The sequence below is a fragment of the Balaenoptera musculus genome, chromosome 2 (assembly GCF_009873245.2).
Source record: "Balaenoptera musculus isolate JJ_BM4_2016_0621 chromosome 2, mBalMus1.pri.v3, whole genome shotgun sequence".
NCBI lineage: Eukaryota > Metazoa > Chordata > Mammalia > Artiodactyla > Balaenopteridae > Balaenoptera > Balaenoptera musculus.
The window spans coordinates 60,191,439-60,207,105 of record NC_045786.1 but is presented as its reverse complement, the minus strand read 5'-3'; the positions used below and the strand labels follow the sequence as shown (position 1 = coordinate 60,207,105).

General features: G+C 57.7%; 2 protein-coding genes across 2 annotated transcripts; one reads left to right on the top strand and one right to left on the bottom strand.

Moving 5' to 3' along the window:
- The first annotated feature begins 614 nt into the window (after window positions 1-614).
- CPLX3 (complexin 3) lies at window positions 615-5,011 on the top strand. The gene is made up of 3 exons (XM_036843957.1): window positions 615-882; window positions 2,053-2,140; window positions 3,859-5,011. The coding sequence occupies exons 1-3, from the start codon at window positions 719-721 to the stop codon at window positions 4,081-4,083; spliced, it is 477 nt and encodes a 158-aa protein (XP_036699852.1). The 5' UTR covers window positions 615-718; the 3' UTR covers window positions 4,084-5,011.
- A 3,213-nt stretch (window positions 5,012-8,224) lies between these two features.
- Window positions 8,225-15,195, bottom strand: ULK3 (unc-51 like kinase 3). Its single transcript, XM_036844853.1, has 16 exons — window positions 15,049-15,195; window positions 14,229-14,369; window positions 14,024-14,144; window positions 13,356-13,460; window positions 12,412-12,555; window positions 12,150-12,232; window positions 11,454-11,609; window positions 11,177-11,282; window positions 10,951-10,991; window positions 10,631-10,733; window positions 10,430-10,494; window positions 10,265-10,343; window positions 10,149-10,189; window positions 9,735-9,782; window positions 9,492-9,558; window positions 8,225-9,371 (listed from the first exon to the last, which is right to left on the bottom strand). Exons 1-16 carry the CDS (start codon window positions 15,148-15,150, stop codon window positions 9,355-9,357), a joined length of 1,419 nt encoding a protein of 472 aa, XP_036700748.1. The 5' UTR covers window positions 15,151-15,195; the 3' UTR covers window positions 8,225-9,354.
- Between the last annotated feature and the right edge of the window lie 472 nt (window positions 15,196-15,667).

The following is a 15,667-nucleotide window of genomic DNA, read 5'->3' as shown; positions in this document are numbered from 1 at the left end:
CCCCAAATTCAGCCAGAACAAGGAGTGGTGCCTCCAGGTGCCCTTCCTGGTCCAGCCCAGGCAGCATCACCATGAACAACTCTCTCTCGCTGCTCCCTGTAGCTCCAGGGGTCAGCAGGGCAGGCGCGTGACCCAGAACTCTGAGAGGCGACCCATGGAGCCATAATTGGGATTCCCTGCTCTCTGATCTCCCTCCCTTTCCCAGTGTCAAGCTCTCTGGGCAGCTGCTGGGGCAGCGGGTTGGAAAGAAGGTTGGGGAGGGCCCAGGGCTACTCGCATTCCCAGCTGAAATCCTGGCTACCCGGCGGAGGAGGAAGTGGGGGCGAGAATAGGGAGCAGTGTACTGGGCGCATAACAGCACAGCTCGTTCCCCTGGGGAGCGACCCCCCTCCCCGAACCCCTCGCGGCCGGCCCCAATCCGTTGGCAGCAGTGCCCAGATGAGCTTGGCATTGAAGGAGGCACGTGGGGGAGGCGGGAGTGAGGAGCGGGCACGTGGTCCAGCCTCCTCAGCCCCGTGCATGCCCCCCGCCCCCTGTGAGGAGGGGTTTGGGGAGGTGGAGGCGGGCCCGGACAGGGGCGGGCGGTGGGCGGTGCAGAGCGCGGGGCTCCTGCCGCAGGCAGGAGCTGTCCGTAAGACCTAGTGCTGAAGTAGGCGCGGACGTGCCTGGGTGCCCGCCGCGTGGTACCCGGCGCCCGGTGCCCGGGCCAGCGAAGACCATGGCGTTCATGGTGAAGACCATGGTGGGCGGCCAGCTGAAGAACCTCACTGGGAGCCTGGGGGGCGGCGAGGACAAGGGGGACGGGGACAAGTCGGCCGCCGAAGCGCAGGGCATGAGCCGAGAGGAGTATGAGGAGTACCAGAAGCAACTGGTGGAAGAGAAGTGAGTGGGATCCCTTCCTGGCTCCAGCAGCCCTCCCCACCCCCCAAGGGCCGCCCGGCCCACCCTTAGGGCAGTCTCAGACCCCGAGCCCCTCCCCTACTTTTCTAGACGAGGTGAGAGGCAGGGATGCGCCCTCTAGGCTGCCCCCAGAGCCATCCCATCTCAAACCCAGAACCCCGCTCCACATTCGGGCCCAGAGGGAGTGGGGGAAGGGGAGATAGGGGCCTGGGACAAGGTGAGGCCACGTGCATTTCTGACGAAACAAGTAATCCCTTAATCCGATCTGGTCCCAGCCGTCTGTGTCTTCCAACTGGAGCTCTTCTGAGCCTGAGGCTCTGAGAAAAGCGGTGCAGCTGAGGCGGAATCAGTCATGGAGACAGATCCTGAGATGGGGTCACTCATAGATAATTGAGGCTACTTGTGTGAGGACGACGCTGGGACAGAGAGGGAGCTGCAGTGGCGTTAGGGGCTGAACTCCACAGCTAGGCTGTTTGGGTCAGATCCTGGCTTCGCTTCTTTTTATCTGGGTGACCCTAGGCAAGTTACTTAACCTTTCTGTGCCTTGGTCTCTTCTTCTGTAAAATGGCAATGGTAATAAGACATGCCTTATATACTTATGAGGGTTAAATTACTTAAGGCACATAAACTGCTTAGCGGAGCGCCTGGAACATGGCAAATCATTAAATGTTAGCTATTATTTCACTTAGTCGTGATAACAGTTTTGTGAGTTGCAAAGTCTTATCCCCATTTTACAAAAGAGGAAGGTAAGTGACTTAAAGACATAAAGTGGTAGTGGATCCAGGACGCGAACCCATGTCTGTCCCGAATACTTTGCCCCACACGACACAACCTGTCAGGAAAGGAAAAGACCAAGTCGGAGACTGCGAGGGACATATGTTAGGGTCCGCAGAGACAGACAGCCAGACACCCCCGCCCCGCTAGCTCCCGTCCAGCGACGGGTACGGAGGCGATAAAGGGCTCTGTGATAGCTGGCAGAGGCAGTAAAGATTAATCCCGGCTGGTCAGAGCGCCGAGCACCCAACATACAGGCCCGCGGGCAGGAGGGATGCAAACTGCGCCCAGGACCCAGAGACCCTTCCCGCCCCTTCCTCGCAGACCCCGCCCATTTTCTCAGCCCGGGCAGTGATTCCGTCCCCGGTGCCCCCACAGGATGGAGCGGGACGCGCAGTTCACGCAGAGGAAGGCAGAGCGGGCCACGCTGCGGAGCCACTTCCGAGACAAATACCGGCTGCCCAAGGTAAGCTTAGGAGCCCGGGCTGTAAGGCACCACCGGGACCCCTGAGCTCTGGGCTCCGGACTCCTTTGCCCCACTCCCGGCGCCGCAGCTCTCAGGGAGTGTTTGATTAAATCATGGGTTCTCTCACTCGTTCATTCATTCACCGTTAACTGGAGCCCACCAAGGGCCAGGGCTTGGCGCTGAGGGGTAGTCCAGTCCTCGGGAGACTGATAGGTTTGTGTTTCTGGAGCCAGTCCAGGCCCCTTCTCTCCTCCAACGCCCACTCACCCAACCCAGAGTCAGGCCTAGGCAGATGGAGAGTTGGAAGGCAGTAGATTTTACCACAGGTAAAATCTCTTGGGGCTTCTGAAAACCCAGGGAGGGAGGTGGGTGGAAAGAAGGCAGCACCTTCTGTGGGCCAGGCACTTGACATTCACACCCTTACCTAACCCCTCAGTAACTCTGCCAGTTAGCTACTACCCACATCTACAAATAAGGAAACTGAGGCTCAGAGAGATTAAGGGACTTGGCTAAGGCCGTACAGCCAGCGAGCGATGGAACTAGGATCAGAGATCAAGCCTCTGCCTGCTGAGCCTGCACTTGCTCCCGGACCCCTGGCTGCCTTCCGGAGTATGAAGTCTGTCTGCAGAGAGCAAAGGAACCCCTTTGGTTGGCCAAGCAGCCAGGAGGATGTCTCCCCTAGGTACTGCAGCATCAGATGACCATGTAAGTGTTCTACTCCTGTTGCCTAAGGAGGGAACTGAGGCACAAGCCACTCCCAGTGCCCAGAATTGTGCTAGACTCTGAAGAGAAACAGAAGCACAGGCTACGGTACACCTGACCTTGATCTTGCACTTGAATTGGAAGATCAGATATGTGAATGTCACATTCACTCACTCAACAAATGTTTACTGAGCCCCTGGCTGCCTCTGACTCCCCACAGCACACTAGTCTTTTGAACATCTCTCTAAGGGAGAGTTAAACTCAGCTAGGAATGGAGTCATTCCTCCAATGCTCGCACTAAGCATATAAGAGACACAACTCTGCCATCGGGGAACACTGAGTCCAGTAGGAGAGAGAAGACTTGGCTGTAACTGAGTAGGACATAAAGTGGAAAGCCCCAGGGCCCCCAAAGGGACAGCGAAGTGCAATGACAATCAGTAGGCAGGTGCTGTGCAAGAAGAGCACAGATGTTGGAATCAGGGACATAGGTTTAAATCTAGCTCCCTCACTTCCTAGTGGTGTGACCTTGGGCAAGTTACTTAAGTTATCTGAGCCTCAATTTCCTTTTTTGTAAAATGGAGCAAACAATACCTACCTCACAGGGTTGTTGTGAGAATTAAAAGCACTCAGCTCAGTGTCAGCCACAGGATAGGTGTTTGGTGAATGGAACCCATCACTGTGATTGATAACATCCTTCAGTGTAGTTAATGATAGTCAACACATGACTTAGCTGACTCAGTCTGACTCTGAAGGATTTTCATGTTGTCATTACTCACTATGCTAGTGTCTTACCTTCAGCATCTCAGAGTGAAGTAAGGTGGTGTAAAAGTGCAAGGTCTCCATATCCAAGCGTCAAAAGCTTGATCCTGGGATGGGGGAGGGGGACTGAGCTCACTGGAACATGAAGCTCCAGAATCTTGGGGCCTGGAACCCAGTCCAGGCCTCCTCCCTGCCACTCAACTCTGGGTTCTCACAGACCTCCAACCCCACCCCACCCCTTCTCCTCTTCCCTTCAGAACGAGACAGATGAGAGCCAGATCCAGATGGCAGGTGGAGACGTGGAGCTGCCCCGGGAGCTGGCCAAGATGATTGAGGAGGACACAGAGGAGGAGGAGGAAAGGGCCTCGGTCCTTGGGCAGCTGGCCAGTCTCCCTGGCTTGGACCTTGGCTCACTTAAGGACAAGGCCCAGACCACATTGGGGGACCTCAAGCAATCAGCTGAGAAGTGCCACATCATGTGACTACTTCCTCTGGGGTTGCCCACTGGGGTGACCAGAGGGCTGGCCCCACATAAGTGCTAACAGCATGCCTCAAATTCCAGGGACCCATATCCCATCTTGGCTTTGTTTCCCTGCCCCAGGCCAGCCCCAGGACCCTTCTCATCCATGGCTCCAATCTGCCTTCTGCTTTCTCCCTCTCCACTGGGAGCAAAGTCTCCATTCCTCACCCTACCCCTCAGGACCCACCCTCCCTACTCAGCCTGGGAAGGCCTCCCAAGATTGTAAGAATAGGCCCGATCCTCTCTGGCCATGGCCCCAAGTTCCTGAACATAGAAGCACACATAGAGGGACACACAGAGGGACACAGAGACCCTGGCATGTGCAGAGGGATATGCCGCAGATGCATCCTGGCACACGCAAACACAAACACAGGCCAGCTCCCCTGGGTGCCTAGCTCCTCTAGACACCGACATTCAGATGCGCTTAGAGAGGGGCTTGAGGCAGACACCCTCAGCAGTCAGGAGGCCTGAGTTCAAGTCTCCACATTTACTCTCCTTAAAACCCAGTGTCCTTTCTGGGCCTTATTTCATCATCTATAAAATGGGAATGGACTGGGTGATTTCTAAGACTTTCTAGCTTGGCCTCCCTGGCCCCTGAGAGTCAACCCCACACCCCTCGTTGGGTAGGGCAGCAGCTGCAGCCATAGTCTCAAGCGGCTGCCACTGTGGGCTCTGGCTCTTGGAAGCTGAGTGATGCTGTGTGAGGGGCCGAGTGCCAAGGATGAAGCTGGCACTGAACAGCAGCCCAGGTGGCTCCGGGCCTTCTCTGGGCCCAGGGCCCAGCCAATTTCTGTTCTGTTCCTGTAGAACTCTCTCTGGATTCCATAGCTGGATTTCCTCTCTCAGCTCAGTGAAAAATAAAAATTCCAGATGACCTGCCTATTCTCCCACTTCTTACTGCCCTCCAGGAATCTTGGGTTTCACAGGCCCCTAACCCTGCCCTTGGAGGGGTGTCCTCTGCCTCCTCACCCACAGCTTCACAGGAGTGCCAGCTCCTATAAGATAAGATATTCAAGCTCTGCCCTCTCAGGGCCCTGGGCTGGGGCGGGGTCCCCACACTGACGGAGCACCAGGTTCAGCCTGTGGCGAGATGAAATAGATCTGGGTTTTGAGGAGGCTGTGGCAGCCATCTGGATGGGCAGCACCTCAGGAAGGCAGGGCCTCTGGGTCACTACCTGAGACTGTAGGAGGGGCTGAGGCTCAACCACAGCTGTCTCTGGCACCTGTGCCTATATCCCCCTCCACACCTTGGAAATGGAAGGTGTAACAAAAAGAAGGCAGGGCAACTGTGTTCCAGCCCAGACACTGCTGTGTGACTTTGAGCAGGTCCCTTTCCCTCTTTGAACCTGTTTTCCCCCCTGTGAAATTAAGAGCCCCCACCCCTGCGCAATAATAATACCTGTTTCAAAAGGTGACCATTTGTAAAGCTCTTGGCACATGATGGACCATATCAATAAATGGTAACCCATTCTTTAAAAAAAAGTGAAGAGTCCAAATCTCATCCTCTCATCCTGCTCACTGGTGTGTGTGTGTGGGGGGGGGTGTCCAGGAGACCAACCAGGAGGGTCCACAAGCAGGCCATCCCAGGGGCCGGAGAGGAACAAGGTGCTACAGGCTGACCCTGGTGCCCCCACTTGACACCAGCCTGTGGAGAAGCCAGCCAAGATTTACAGGTGGAAGAGCCATCCGAGGGTTTGGTTTCAAGGGCAAAGCTTCTGTTAGGGCTCCTTTGTAAAATAAGAACAAGGAACATAAAACCTGTGCGATAGGTAACGTGGGGAGGGACAGGTGGAGGAAACAGGACGAGGAGTTAGGAGGGTGGAGGCAGGGAAGGACGCAGGCCCAGGAGCTGGGCAGTGCTGCTCAGGCTGTCACGCTGGGCCTTCTCTCTTGAGCATCCCAGGGGAAGGGGTCTGGTCCTCTGAGCTGCTCCTAGGCTGCCCCCCGGGGTAGTCACTGGACAAAAACCCCTCCTGATCTTCCTGGAGCTGGAGGAGACCAAGTCCCGGCCCCAGGCTGTGTGTGGGGGGCGGGCATGGGCCTCCTTGGCAGCGTCAGCAGCAAGGCTCACATCAGCACTCCACCCTCCGGGGCCTTCTGCCTAATGGGATTGGACAGACCCCTTTCCCCTCAGTGGTTTGCAGGACCAAGAGCAAAAGAGGCAGGAATGCGGGCCGTGGGGAGGCTGGGGGGTGAGCACTCACTGAACCCTCACAAAATGGGCTGGTTGGGGCCTGGGGTTAGGGAGCGGGAGGTTACTTCCTCACAGCCTGAGAACCCTAAGCAGCTCTGGCCTGTCTGCACGTCCCTGGAATCGGGGTGGGGGGGGTGGGTAGCGGAGGCTCTGGGGCAGGAGCTGGCTCTGGGGCTCAGGCAGAGATGGGCACGGAGGGCAGGCTGAGGGGTCCCCAGGCTCTGCTGGCCTCCCCGCCTCCCGCTTCCTTCCCCTGCTCTTCTCCCACGGTTGGTCCCTTGGGAGAAGGGCCCAATGCTGGCTGGGCTTGGGGGACTTAGTGGAGGTAGGAGGACAGGGCAGAGTGAGCGCCCAGATGCTGGGGGGGTGGTGGGCAGCAGCGGGTGGAGGGGGCCTGCCCCCCTGCCTTAGGCACTTTCTTTCTTTTTGTTTTTTTACAGACCTAGTTCTAACTGGTAGTCGAGAACCATAGATACATCACAAACATTACTTGGGCACTTTCAAAGTTTTAAAGGTGAGAGACAGAAACAACTCTCGCTCCTAGGAGAAAAAACATATTATTAAAAAAGCAGATTAGCATATTTCCCATAGGCCTCTGTCATTCAAAGAAAGCCCTAGGGAGCCCCACCTCCTCTGGCTGGGCTGCCTCCCTCCTTGGCAGGTGGCTTAGACACATCTAAATGTCTTGCCCGGGAAGGGCCCTTCCCCAGGGCCTCCTCCACCGGCCTCAGCCTCCCAGGCCTTTCCTGTACCCAGTGCCCCCATGGGGGCCCACTCCTCTCCACATCCACATGTATCATAATACCAGGCCCCTGTTCCCAGCCAGCCAATACAGACATCACAAACAAACAACTGGGGTCTGAGGGGCCAACCTTTCATCCCATCATCCTTCTATTCAATTAGTCTTTCACAAACCCTGTCCTCCTCATTCCCACTCTCCCTCCCACCCATTCTTCTCCATTCACCCACCCAGCTGGGCCATTCATTCTCCTCCTTCCTTCCCCTCATTTTACTCACTGAGGCTTTTTCGTCCAGCCCATTCCCCATCTGAAAATAACATTTATTGAATTCTGTGTGCCAGGCTCATGTACGGTGACTCATTTAATCCTTAACATTCCCACAGGGCATTTATCTTCATCCTCGTTTTACTGAGAAACAGGCTAATCAATGGGTCCCAAGCTTCAGGGCCAAATAGCAAGGCCAGAATTTTAGCTATGCCTCCTGCCCTCTGGGCCACTGCTCTACACTGCCTCCCAACAGTCAGGCTTCAGGGAAATTAGGTCCCTCCTCACGTTTCCTTCCCTGTACAGCAGCGCTTTAAGGTCTGCATGGAAGGCTGAGCAGCCTTGGTGGCTATTCAGGGGGTGAGCTCCCCTTCCCCTAAGTCCCCAAAGATGCTCCTGAGTGCCATTCAGGCCAAGACCCCATCAGTGGCTGGGGTGAGGGCTGCTGGAAACCACCCCAACTTGGGGGGCCTGGGGAGCTGAGCATGAACACAGGACACCCTAGAGGATGCCCTTTCCCCAATCTAGCTCACTGCCCACTCACTGGCCCAGGGTAAGAGGGGGTAGCAGCTGGGGTGAGGGAGTGTACAGTGCAGAGCACAGAGGGTTAACAGGACTGCACTCTTGCCATTGAGCCCTCCTCCACGTGCAGAGAGGAAGGGCCTTGCCTGGGCTCCCAGGCCTGTGCTGGTCTCCTGGGTGGTGGGAGGACTGGTGGCTGGTCCACCTGACTTTCCCGCATCTCCCAGGGGCTAAGGGCAGGAGGCAGATGTGGCTCTCACTCCCCCACCCTGGGGCGTCCCCCAGCCCTCCCTCATGTCACCCAGCTTTTCCTGGGGCTCCTCTAGTCCCAGCCTGTGAACAGGGCCTACCTCCAGTTTTTCCCAGGTCAAGAAGAGAAGAACAAGTTTAAAAAATAATTTAATAGAAAAACAATGAGTTACATTCTTTACACCCAGCCTCCTACAGGGAAGGCAGACAACTCTTGCCCCAAGGAGGCATTTAAGGGCAGAAGGGTTAGAAATCACTAACACCCTCTCTGACTTTTCAGAAAAGAAACCCCTAAACAACTCTAGGTGTATATATTCTTTCCAGATTAAAGTCACTTTGTTCTCCTGAAAGCCCATGTAGGGGGTTGAGGAGATAGTAGCAGTCCCATTGGAGAGATGGGGAGACCCAGGCCCAGAAAGGGGAAGGAGCTTGCCCGGGGTCACACACTGGAGTAGCAGCAGTGTCAGACCTAGAATCAGGTCTCCTGGATCACTGGGTCCCCTGGAGACTGACAGGCCAGGCAATCCCCATGCCTCCCCCTCCTAGGCCAGGACCAGCTCTGAGGCCAGTAAGGGCATTCCCCACAGAGGGATGAAGGTGGGAGGGATGACTGAGGACCCCTCCCCTTGTACCCCCCAGGCCAGGGCAAGAACAAGGCATGGGTTTCTCAAATTTGCCCCACCTCTACAAAAGATATTATTTTCATGCATGAAGGATTATCTTAAAATATTGAGAGGGTGGGCAGGGGTCAGCTCCCAGGAAGACTGGTGAGTTCTGCGGGGCTGAGTGCATATGGTGGGATGGGTGCTCCCTGAGGGGTCTTGGAGTGCCCTGCTCCAGTGCAAGGAGGGAGGTGAGTTGCAATAAAGGCTCCCAGGAAGGAAAGGGGTGGGCACAGGGCACAGCTGCCTCCTGGCAAGGAGGGGAAAGAGAACAAGTGTCCTGCAGAGGGCTCCCTGCTCGTCTCAGAGCAAAAACAGAAATCAACAGGCTCAGGGCTCAGCAACCACCAAATAACAAAAGTCACGTGAAAGAAACACTCTTCTCCCAGAGTCCTCCCCACCCCAGTGCTCCCAGTACACACAGTGGGTAGGGGGTTAAGAATCTTTCAGGTGGTGCTGGGGATGCTGGGATGTGGGGCGTCCCAGAGTTGCCCATCCAGGAAGCCTGCTCCGCAGGGTGGCAGAGGGCCACAGAATTCGGAGCATCAGCTGGGGCGAGCGTGTCCCCAATTCCCAGTGACCTGTCCAATCATCCTGCAGGGTCACTGCAGAGTACAAGCTGTGGCGGGGAAAGTGGGGAGCGTCAGTCTCAGGTCTCTAGCAAAAGAGGCAGAATCCAGGGCTGCCCCAGCTCTCACCCCTCCTTGCGGGGAAGGTCAGACCCCAGGGCAGGACTCACAGCTACGAACAGACTCCGACAGCCCCTCTTTGTCCAGGGCCTCAGCTTCCCAATGAGACTCCCTCATCTGCGGAACATAAAGGGCAGAGACAGTGATGGAGAGGCCTTCAGACAGAGATGAGAGGGAGACATACACAGCGGGGAGTGGGGGACACACAATGGGGAGCAGGGGACAGACAGCCACAGGCAGAGAGGAACAGAATACATATAGCTTCGCCCCAGTGTGGGCACCCATGTGCCCACCTTGACCTGCTCCTTCAGGTATTCAGCTCGAGCCATGAGATTCTGAACCTGCCAAAGGAAGACATGCCCATGGACGTGGGGCGAGGAGAGGCCTTCAAATTGAGCTCCTCCTCACTCCCGATGCTCTCCAGAGCCCTCTGCCTCATTAGAACAACCTGCCTCTGAGTCCTTATCTGCTCCTTCCTCCAGGAAGCCTCCCGATTGCTGCTGAGTTCCCAGATCCTGCCTGTCCCCTTGCCCTGACCTGAGCACCCAAGCCCTGATGGAGTGCGAGGGGCCACCAACTTAGCAAGTCTGTGTGGTCTAACTCCCAGACTTGGAGCACCCTGAGGGAACCCAAGGAGGTCCCCACAAATGGGAGCGGGGCAAACGGGGAAGAGGAAGCCCCCCAAGCCTCCCGACCCCAGTGGGCACCTCAGTGTGAAGCAGCTCCCGCCTCCGGCCTGGGGGCTCCGCTGCAGAGAGAGGGAGGGCACGTGGTGAGGGCAGGGCAGCCAAGGGCTGAGGGGAGTATGGTGATGGGGCCTCACCTGCCAGCAGTAGAAGCAGCTCCCCCAGGCCGTGCTGGTACAGGGCCAGAGCATCCTGCTCCCCGCCAGCCTCGTCCTCCTGCAGCCACAGGGACACCAGGTCATTTAGGGGCATGACTTGGATTCCTCCCTGCCCTGCCCGGACCCCTCCCACTGGCTACAAACCTTAGCCATGGCAGCTGAAGCCACTTCCAGGGCAGCTAGGAGGCGCGGCTTGTCCCGGGCCATCTCTGGGATGAGGCGCAAAGGCTCAGGGTGAGGGGAGCAGCCTGCTTTCTCATCTCAGGATGCCTACCCCAACCTGCCTCCCCCTCAGGCTAGAGGGGACTTGCTGGGAACTGGTGGTCAGCCAGGATTGGGGCCTACCTCTGAGCAGGTCTCGGGCAGAGGTCCCCTGCCTCAACAGGGCCCGATTGGAGGAGGAGACGATGGCCTTGAGCTCCTCAGCCCGGGACACGTACTGTCCTACCTGCAGGAGGGCAAGGGGCCGAGGAAGGGCTCTCGCACCTTGCCTGCCTCGCCAGCACCCACCTCCAGGTTCTCCCTCAGGGACCGCCCCAAACTGTAACGTCAGAGGTCAACTGAGGCTGGCCTGACCCCCTTCCCAGGGAGAGAAGTTCCTCTAAGAGCCAATCCCCAGAGGCCCTGGGATCCCTCACCCATTTCCTCAGGGGACTCTCATTCACCTTTGCCTTAATTGCCTCCTTCCGGTGGGTGTCCACTTCATCTGCAGAAAGTGCGGGTTTATATGAGGAGTCTAGAGCGAGGAGACGCCTGCCCCACACCAAACCCTCTGGAATCCCCCAAAGCACTAAGTTCCAGATTTACCCTCTGCCTTGTCTCCCACAAAATTCTGGAAGAGGAGCTGCTTCTGGAAGACCCCACCCCTGCTGCACCCGGCCTGGCACTCACAGTGCAGGGCAGGCACGAAGAAGTCCAGAGCCTTGCAGTAGAGAGATAAGGCGGCCGCGGCGTCCCCCTCCTGGTCCTTCTTCACAGCCTGCACCACCAGGGTGGTCTGGGGGACGGACAGATGAGAAGTCATGCCCACCCCCCATACTCACCGCAAGGGGCGATGCCCTGAGCCCACCCTCTGCCTCCTGCTGGGCAAGTCACCTGGTCACCACTGAAAGGGGTAGATGAAACCCCCAATCTGCCCTCAGCCCACCCATTTCCATTGGTTGCTCACTGCTCGTGCCAGGCTCTCCCCACTGGGCATGTGCTCCAGGTCCACCCAAGGGTGGGCAAAGAAGTCCTGGAAGGAGATGCGGCGGCTGGGGTCCCGCTCCAGGAGCCGCTGCAGCAGGTCCCGGCATTCCTGGGAGAGGGCGGGACGCAGGGGGAGCTGCGGGGGTGGGGGAGGTACAGATCACACTAGGCTCCGGCACCTCGGCCCCCAGCCCCACGTGCCGGTCAGGACCACCCTATCCTGGGACGCCCCAGAGATACACATTTGACAGATAGAGAAAGTGAGACCAGGAGGAACAGTGATGGGTCAAAATGTCGCAGTCAGTGAGAGCCAAGCCTCCTCCCCCAGGGTCCTGTCCACGCCCTCACTGGAACCCGTAGCCGTCATGGAACCCTGTTTCCAGATCCTTTTCCTCTCTCTGGAATGTTTCTGGGAAGGCTGGGCCTAGATCTGCTTTGGCCTTCTCCCCATGGGGGGCCTGTAGCGGGCTGTGGGGCAGTCCCTTTGCTCCCCGTTGTGGCTGACCTGGGTCCCTGGAACTGAATGGAGCCGACTTCCAGGCTAGAGTGTGCCCCAGCTCCACGAAGGTGGCCTGGAGCCCACACCCCAGTCTGTGCAGGTGGAAGTGAGGTCTCCTACCTCAGGGCCCTGACTCTCTCCGCCCCGCAGCAGGTGCCGAGGCCCTGCTAGACCTACCTCAATAACCCGGTTGCTCCGGATCTTCTCTTCCAGCTCCGAGAACGACCTGGAGGCAAAGGGGGGCTGCCCGAAGAGGGCTTCTGTGGAAGGGAGGCAGAGGGGAGGCTGGGAGGGGATAGGGTCAAGTCTGGCCTGGCCCACTCCTGGGGAGCGGCCCCAGACCAGGAGAGTCAGCGTTCTCATTAAAACCCTTCAGGAGTGGCCCAGAGAGGCCTTGCAGTGCAGGCCTCCAGGTGGGGGCAGGGGACAGCGCTCTCACCATACAGGATGACCCCCACGGACCAGAGGTCCACACGGGCGTCGTACTGCCGCTGACACACCATCTCGGGAGCCATGTAGAGGGGAGAGCCACGGAGCACGTGTTTCTCATCCCAGGGGGACATGTGCTGTGCAAAGCCAAAGTCTGCAGGCAAGAGGCCAGGCAGCAGGGCTCAGATTCCAGCTGCTTCTGCCCCTGGCCTTCACAGCCTCACCCTGGGCTCCAGTGCAGGGCTCCTCCCACCCCCTAGACTCACCACGATTCATCCCTACTTTGCTCACTTTCCTACTTTGCTCACGCCGTTTCTCTCATTATAAACCTGGAACACACTCCTACCTCTGTGGGGGCATATATCCTACCCATCCTGCACAGTCTCCTCAGCACCTTTTTCCCAGGAAGCCCACCCTGATCACACCAGCGATGTGGATAAGGGTCCACTAAGGGGTTAGAACTCTCCGTCACTGTCCCACCGAGCTCAGTGGGCCTCTCTGGCTTCCAGTTTCAGGTTAATGGGCCTCTCTGGCCTCCAGTTTCAGGTTAATGGGCCTCTCTGGCCTCCAGTTTCAGGTTAATGGGCCTCTCTGGCCTCCAGTTTCAAGTCAGTTCTCCTCCAAATTTTATCAGGGGCCACAACCACTGCTTTCCCACCTCATGCTCTCCAACACTGCCACCACAGATTGAGTCATATTCTGAGCCCCAATCTTGGTGGCAGATAAAGTACTAACCCTGGTCACACTCTGAAACCTGACTCTGGTCACACACTGAGCCCTGACCCCATCCATGACACTGCTGGAGTCAGAGCATGGGTAGCCTGAGAAAGGCCCTACCTTTTGGTGACAGGGCCCATCCCTGGACCTCCCAGTCTGTCACTGTTTGATGACTCAATAGAGGGCTCCATGAGAGCCACCCTCCAAACCTCCATGCCTTTTGTTCCAGACTCACACCTGCCAGTTTAAGGTGGGGCTTCTCCAAGGAGCTCAGCAAAATGTTCTGTGGCTTCAGGTCCAGGTGAGAGACGTTCCGTTCATGCAGGAACTGCAGGGCACTAGCTGGGGAGTAGGACCCATGCAGACAGACAGGTCAGAGAAGCCCATCTCCCACACCCTCTCACCTCCCCAGCCTTATATCTGCCCCTTCAAGCCTGCACAACCCCAGTTTTGACCTGGCTAGTCTACCAAATGCTTTACATACAAGCACCACGCTCCCCCTTCTGCTAAGAATTTTCCCCACCCCCACCTCAAGTGACCTCCTTCCTCCCTTGTACCCCTTCACAAGTCTCCCCTCCTCCTAGAAGCTTCCCTAGATGCCCCAGCCCTTTAGGTCCTTGCTCTCTTCCTTAGCAAAGCACTTGGGTCTTTGGTATGTTCTATGAGGTCTTTGCATTACATTCCACATGTGGAAGCCTGTAGTCCCCACAGATGGGGCTCCTCCCCATCTCTCTCACAGCATCCTTAAGCCAGGGATGGGCACATAGGAAGGATGGGCCCTAAAAATCCAAGCTGGGATGGGAGACGACTGCTAAGAGTGTCAGAGCTCTAAGTCTGGGGCAGGGGTAGTGTGAGAGGACAGAGATCATGGGAAGGGGTGTCAGGCTGGGGTCAGAGGCTTTTACCCAACTGCTGCATGAAGACCCGAGCCACCTTCTCAGGAAGAATCCTGCGGGTATGGATGAAGCGAGACAGGTCACCTCCTGCACAGAACTCCATGATGAGGTAGATGTTGTCACTGTCCCACTGTGGTTAAAGGCAGAGAGGAGGCTTGAAGAGAGTGTCTCTTCTCCAGCCCCCTTTAGGGGTGGCCCCATCCCAGGCCCACACCTGGAAGTCTTTCAGCTGTACGATGTGGCGGTGTCGAATGCCCTTGAGGATCTCAATCTCTGTCAGGAGGTTTTCCACAGATGCCTTGTTCAGACTCTTCTTGGCCACGCACTTTATGGCTACCACCTCACGAGTATCCTTCTGTGGGGAAAGGAGATTTGAGGGCTCTGCCTTGAGGGTACCAGGGACTATGTGCGGCCAGAAGGGCTCTGGTTCCCTCTGCCCTCTCCCCCTCACAGGGCCTACCCACGCACACTAGCATCCAGGCTTCCCAGCTGCCCCTTCTCAGGCCAATGAGGCACCCGGATTCCGGAATCCCGGCTTCCCCACCAGCCTGGTGTTCTCTGCTCCACAATCCCTTTCATTGTATTCTAGAGTGCCCCTGCTAAAGCATGTTATTCACTGTTCTAAACTGCCCACTCTGCTTCCTAAGTGGGTCCAGCTTTCTAGAACCCTGCCCCAGACTCCTCCTAGCCCACAGGTATCCCCCCTGTTTTGAGCCTGTTTTTCAGCCACGGACACCGAGGCTCCATCGAGGTCTCCACCTGTCTCTTCACACAACAGGGGTGTGTGTATGTGTGTTTGTTTTGAAGACCTATTGGTGGCGGTCACCACCCACCTCCACGGAAGGTCGGCCTGGGACAGGGCAGGCCGTGGGCCCCTAACGGCTCTCACACCCTCTCTAACCCTTTCTAGTTTCCCGGCCCGGCACCCGCCTGGGCTTGCTCAGGGTCTGGCGGGCACCGGGGCCAGGCCCTCAGAAGTTCTCGTGCCCCCGATTCCTGCCTCGCACAGAAGCCCCGGGGCGCCCCGCACCCACCTTGGCGTAGGCCTTGTACACCGTGGCGTACGTGCCACTGCCCAGGCGCTCGGTGAGAATGAAACCGTCCAGCCGCGGGGGGCCCCAGCCAGGGCCCGCCATCCCGACCGCCCCGCGCCCGCTGCCGGGAGCTTCCTGGTTCCCGGCGCCAGGTTCCGGCCAGGAGCCCAGAACAGACAGCGCGCGGCTGTAGGACAGAACTCCACGCTGCCCCCAGCGGAGCCCGCCGAAAGTGCAGCGCGGCGGGTGGGGCGGGGCGCCGGCTCCCCACCGTCCCCGAGCCCCGCCCCCTCCAGGTGCTCCAGGGGCTGCTCCTGGGCGCCTCCACCCGCACTGGAAATCACATGACCCGCCAGTACCCGCAAGATCCGTTTGGGGATACTGAGGAGCTCGCGGGCCTAACGGGAGTTAGTGGAGGCCAGCAGACGAGGTCACCTGGGGAATCCCATCCAGGCTCAGACAGCAACCTAGAGATCGCCCACGTGAAGGAGCGATGAGAGAAGCCCGGCTGAGCAGGTGTGTAAGATGGGCAGGGAGGGTTCAAAGAGGTCCCCCGCCCCCAAGACCAGCAGCTCTGAAAGTGGAAGTACTGGTACAAGAAAGTACCATGGAAGACAAC

Excerpts from the sequence above, each read along its gene's own strand:
- CPLX3 (XM_036843957.1), top strand. The coding sequence starts at position 719 with ATGGCGTTCATGGTGAAGACCATGGTGGGCGGCCAGCTGAAGAACCTC. Across the intron at positions 883-2,052 it reads AAGCAACTGGTGGAAGAGAA|GATGGAGCGGGACGCGCAGT; the intron begins GTGAGTGGGATC and ends GTGCCCCCACAG. Across the intron at positions 2,141-3,858 it reads ACAAATACCGGCTGCCCAAG|AACGAGACAGATGAGAGCCA; the intron begins GTAAGCTTAGGA and ends TCTTCCCTTCAG.
- ULK3 (XM_036844853.1), bottom strand. The coding sequence starts at position 15,150 with ATGGCGGGCCCTGGCTGGGGCCCCCCGCGGCTGGACGGTTTCATTCTC. Across the intron at positions 10,992-11,176 it reads CTTCGTGCCTGCCCTGCACT|ATGAAGTGGACACCCACCGG; the intron begins GTGAGTGCCAGG and ends CACTTTCTGCAG. Across the intron at positions 10,495-10,630 it reads TGCCCGAGACCTGCTCAGAG|AGATGGCCCGGGACAAGCCG; the intron begins GTAGGCCCCAAT and ends GCCTCATCCCAG.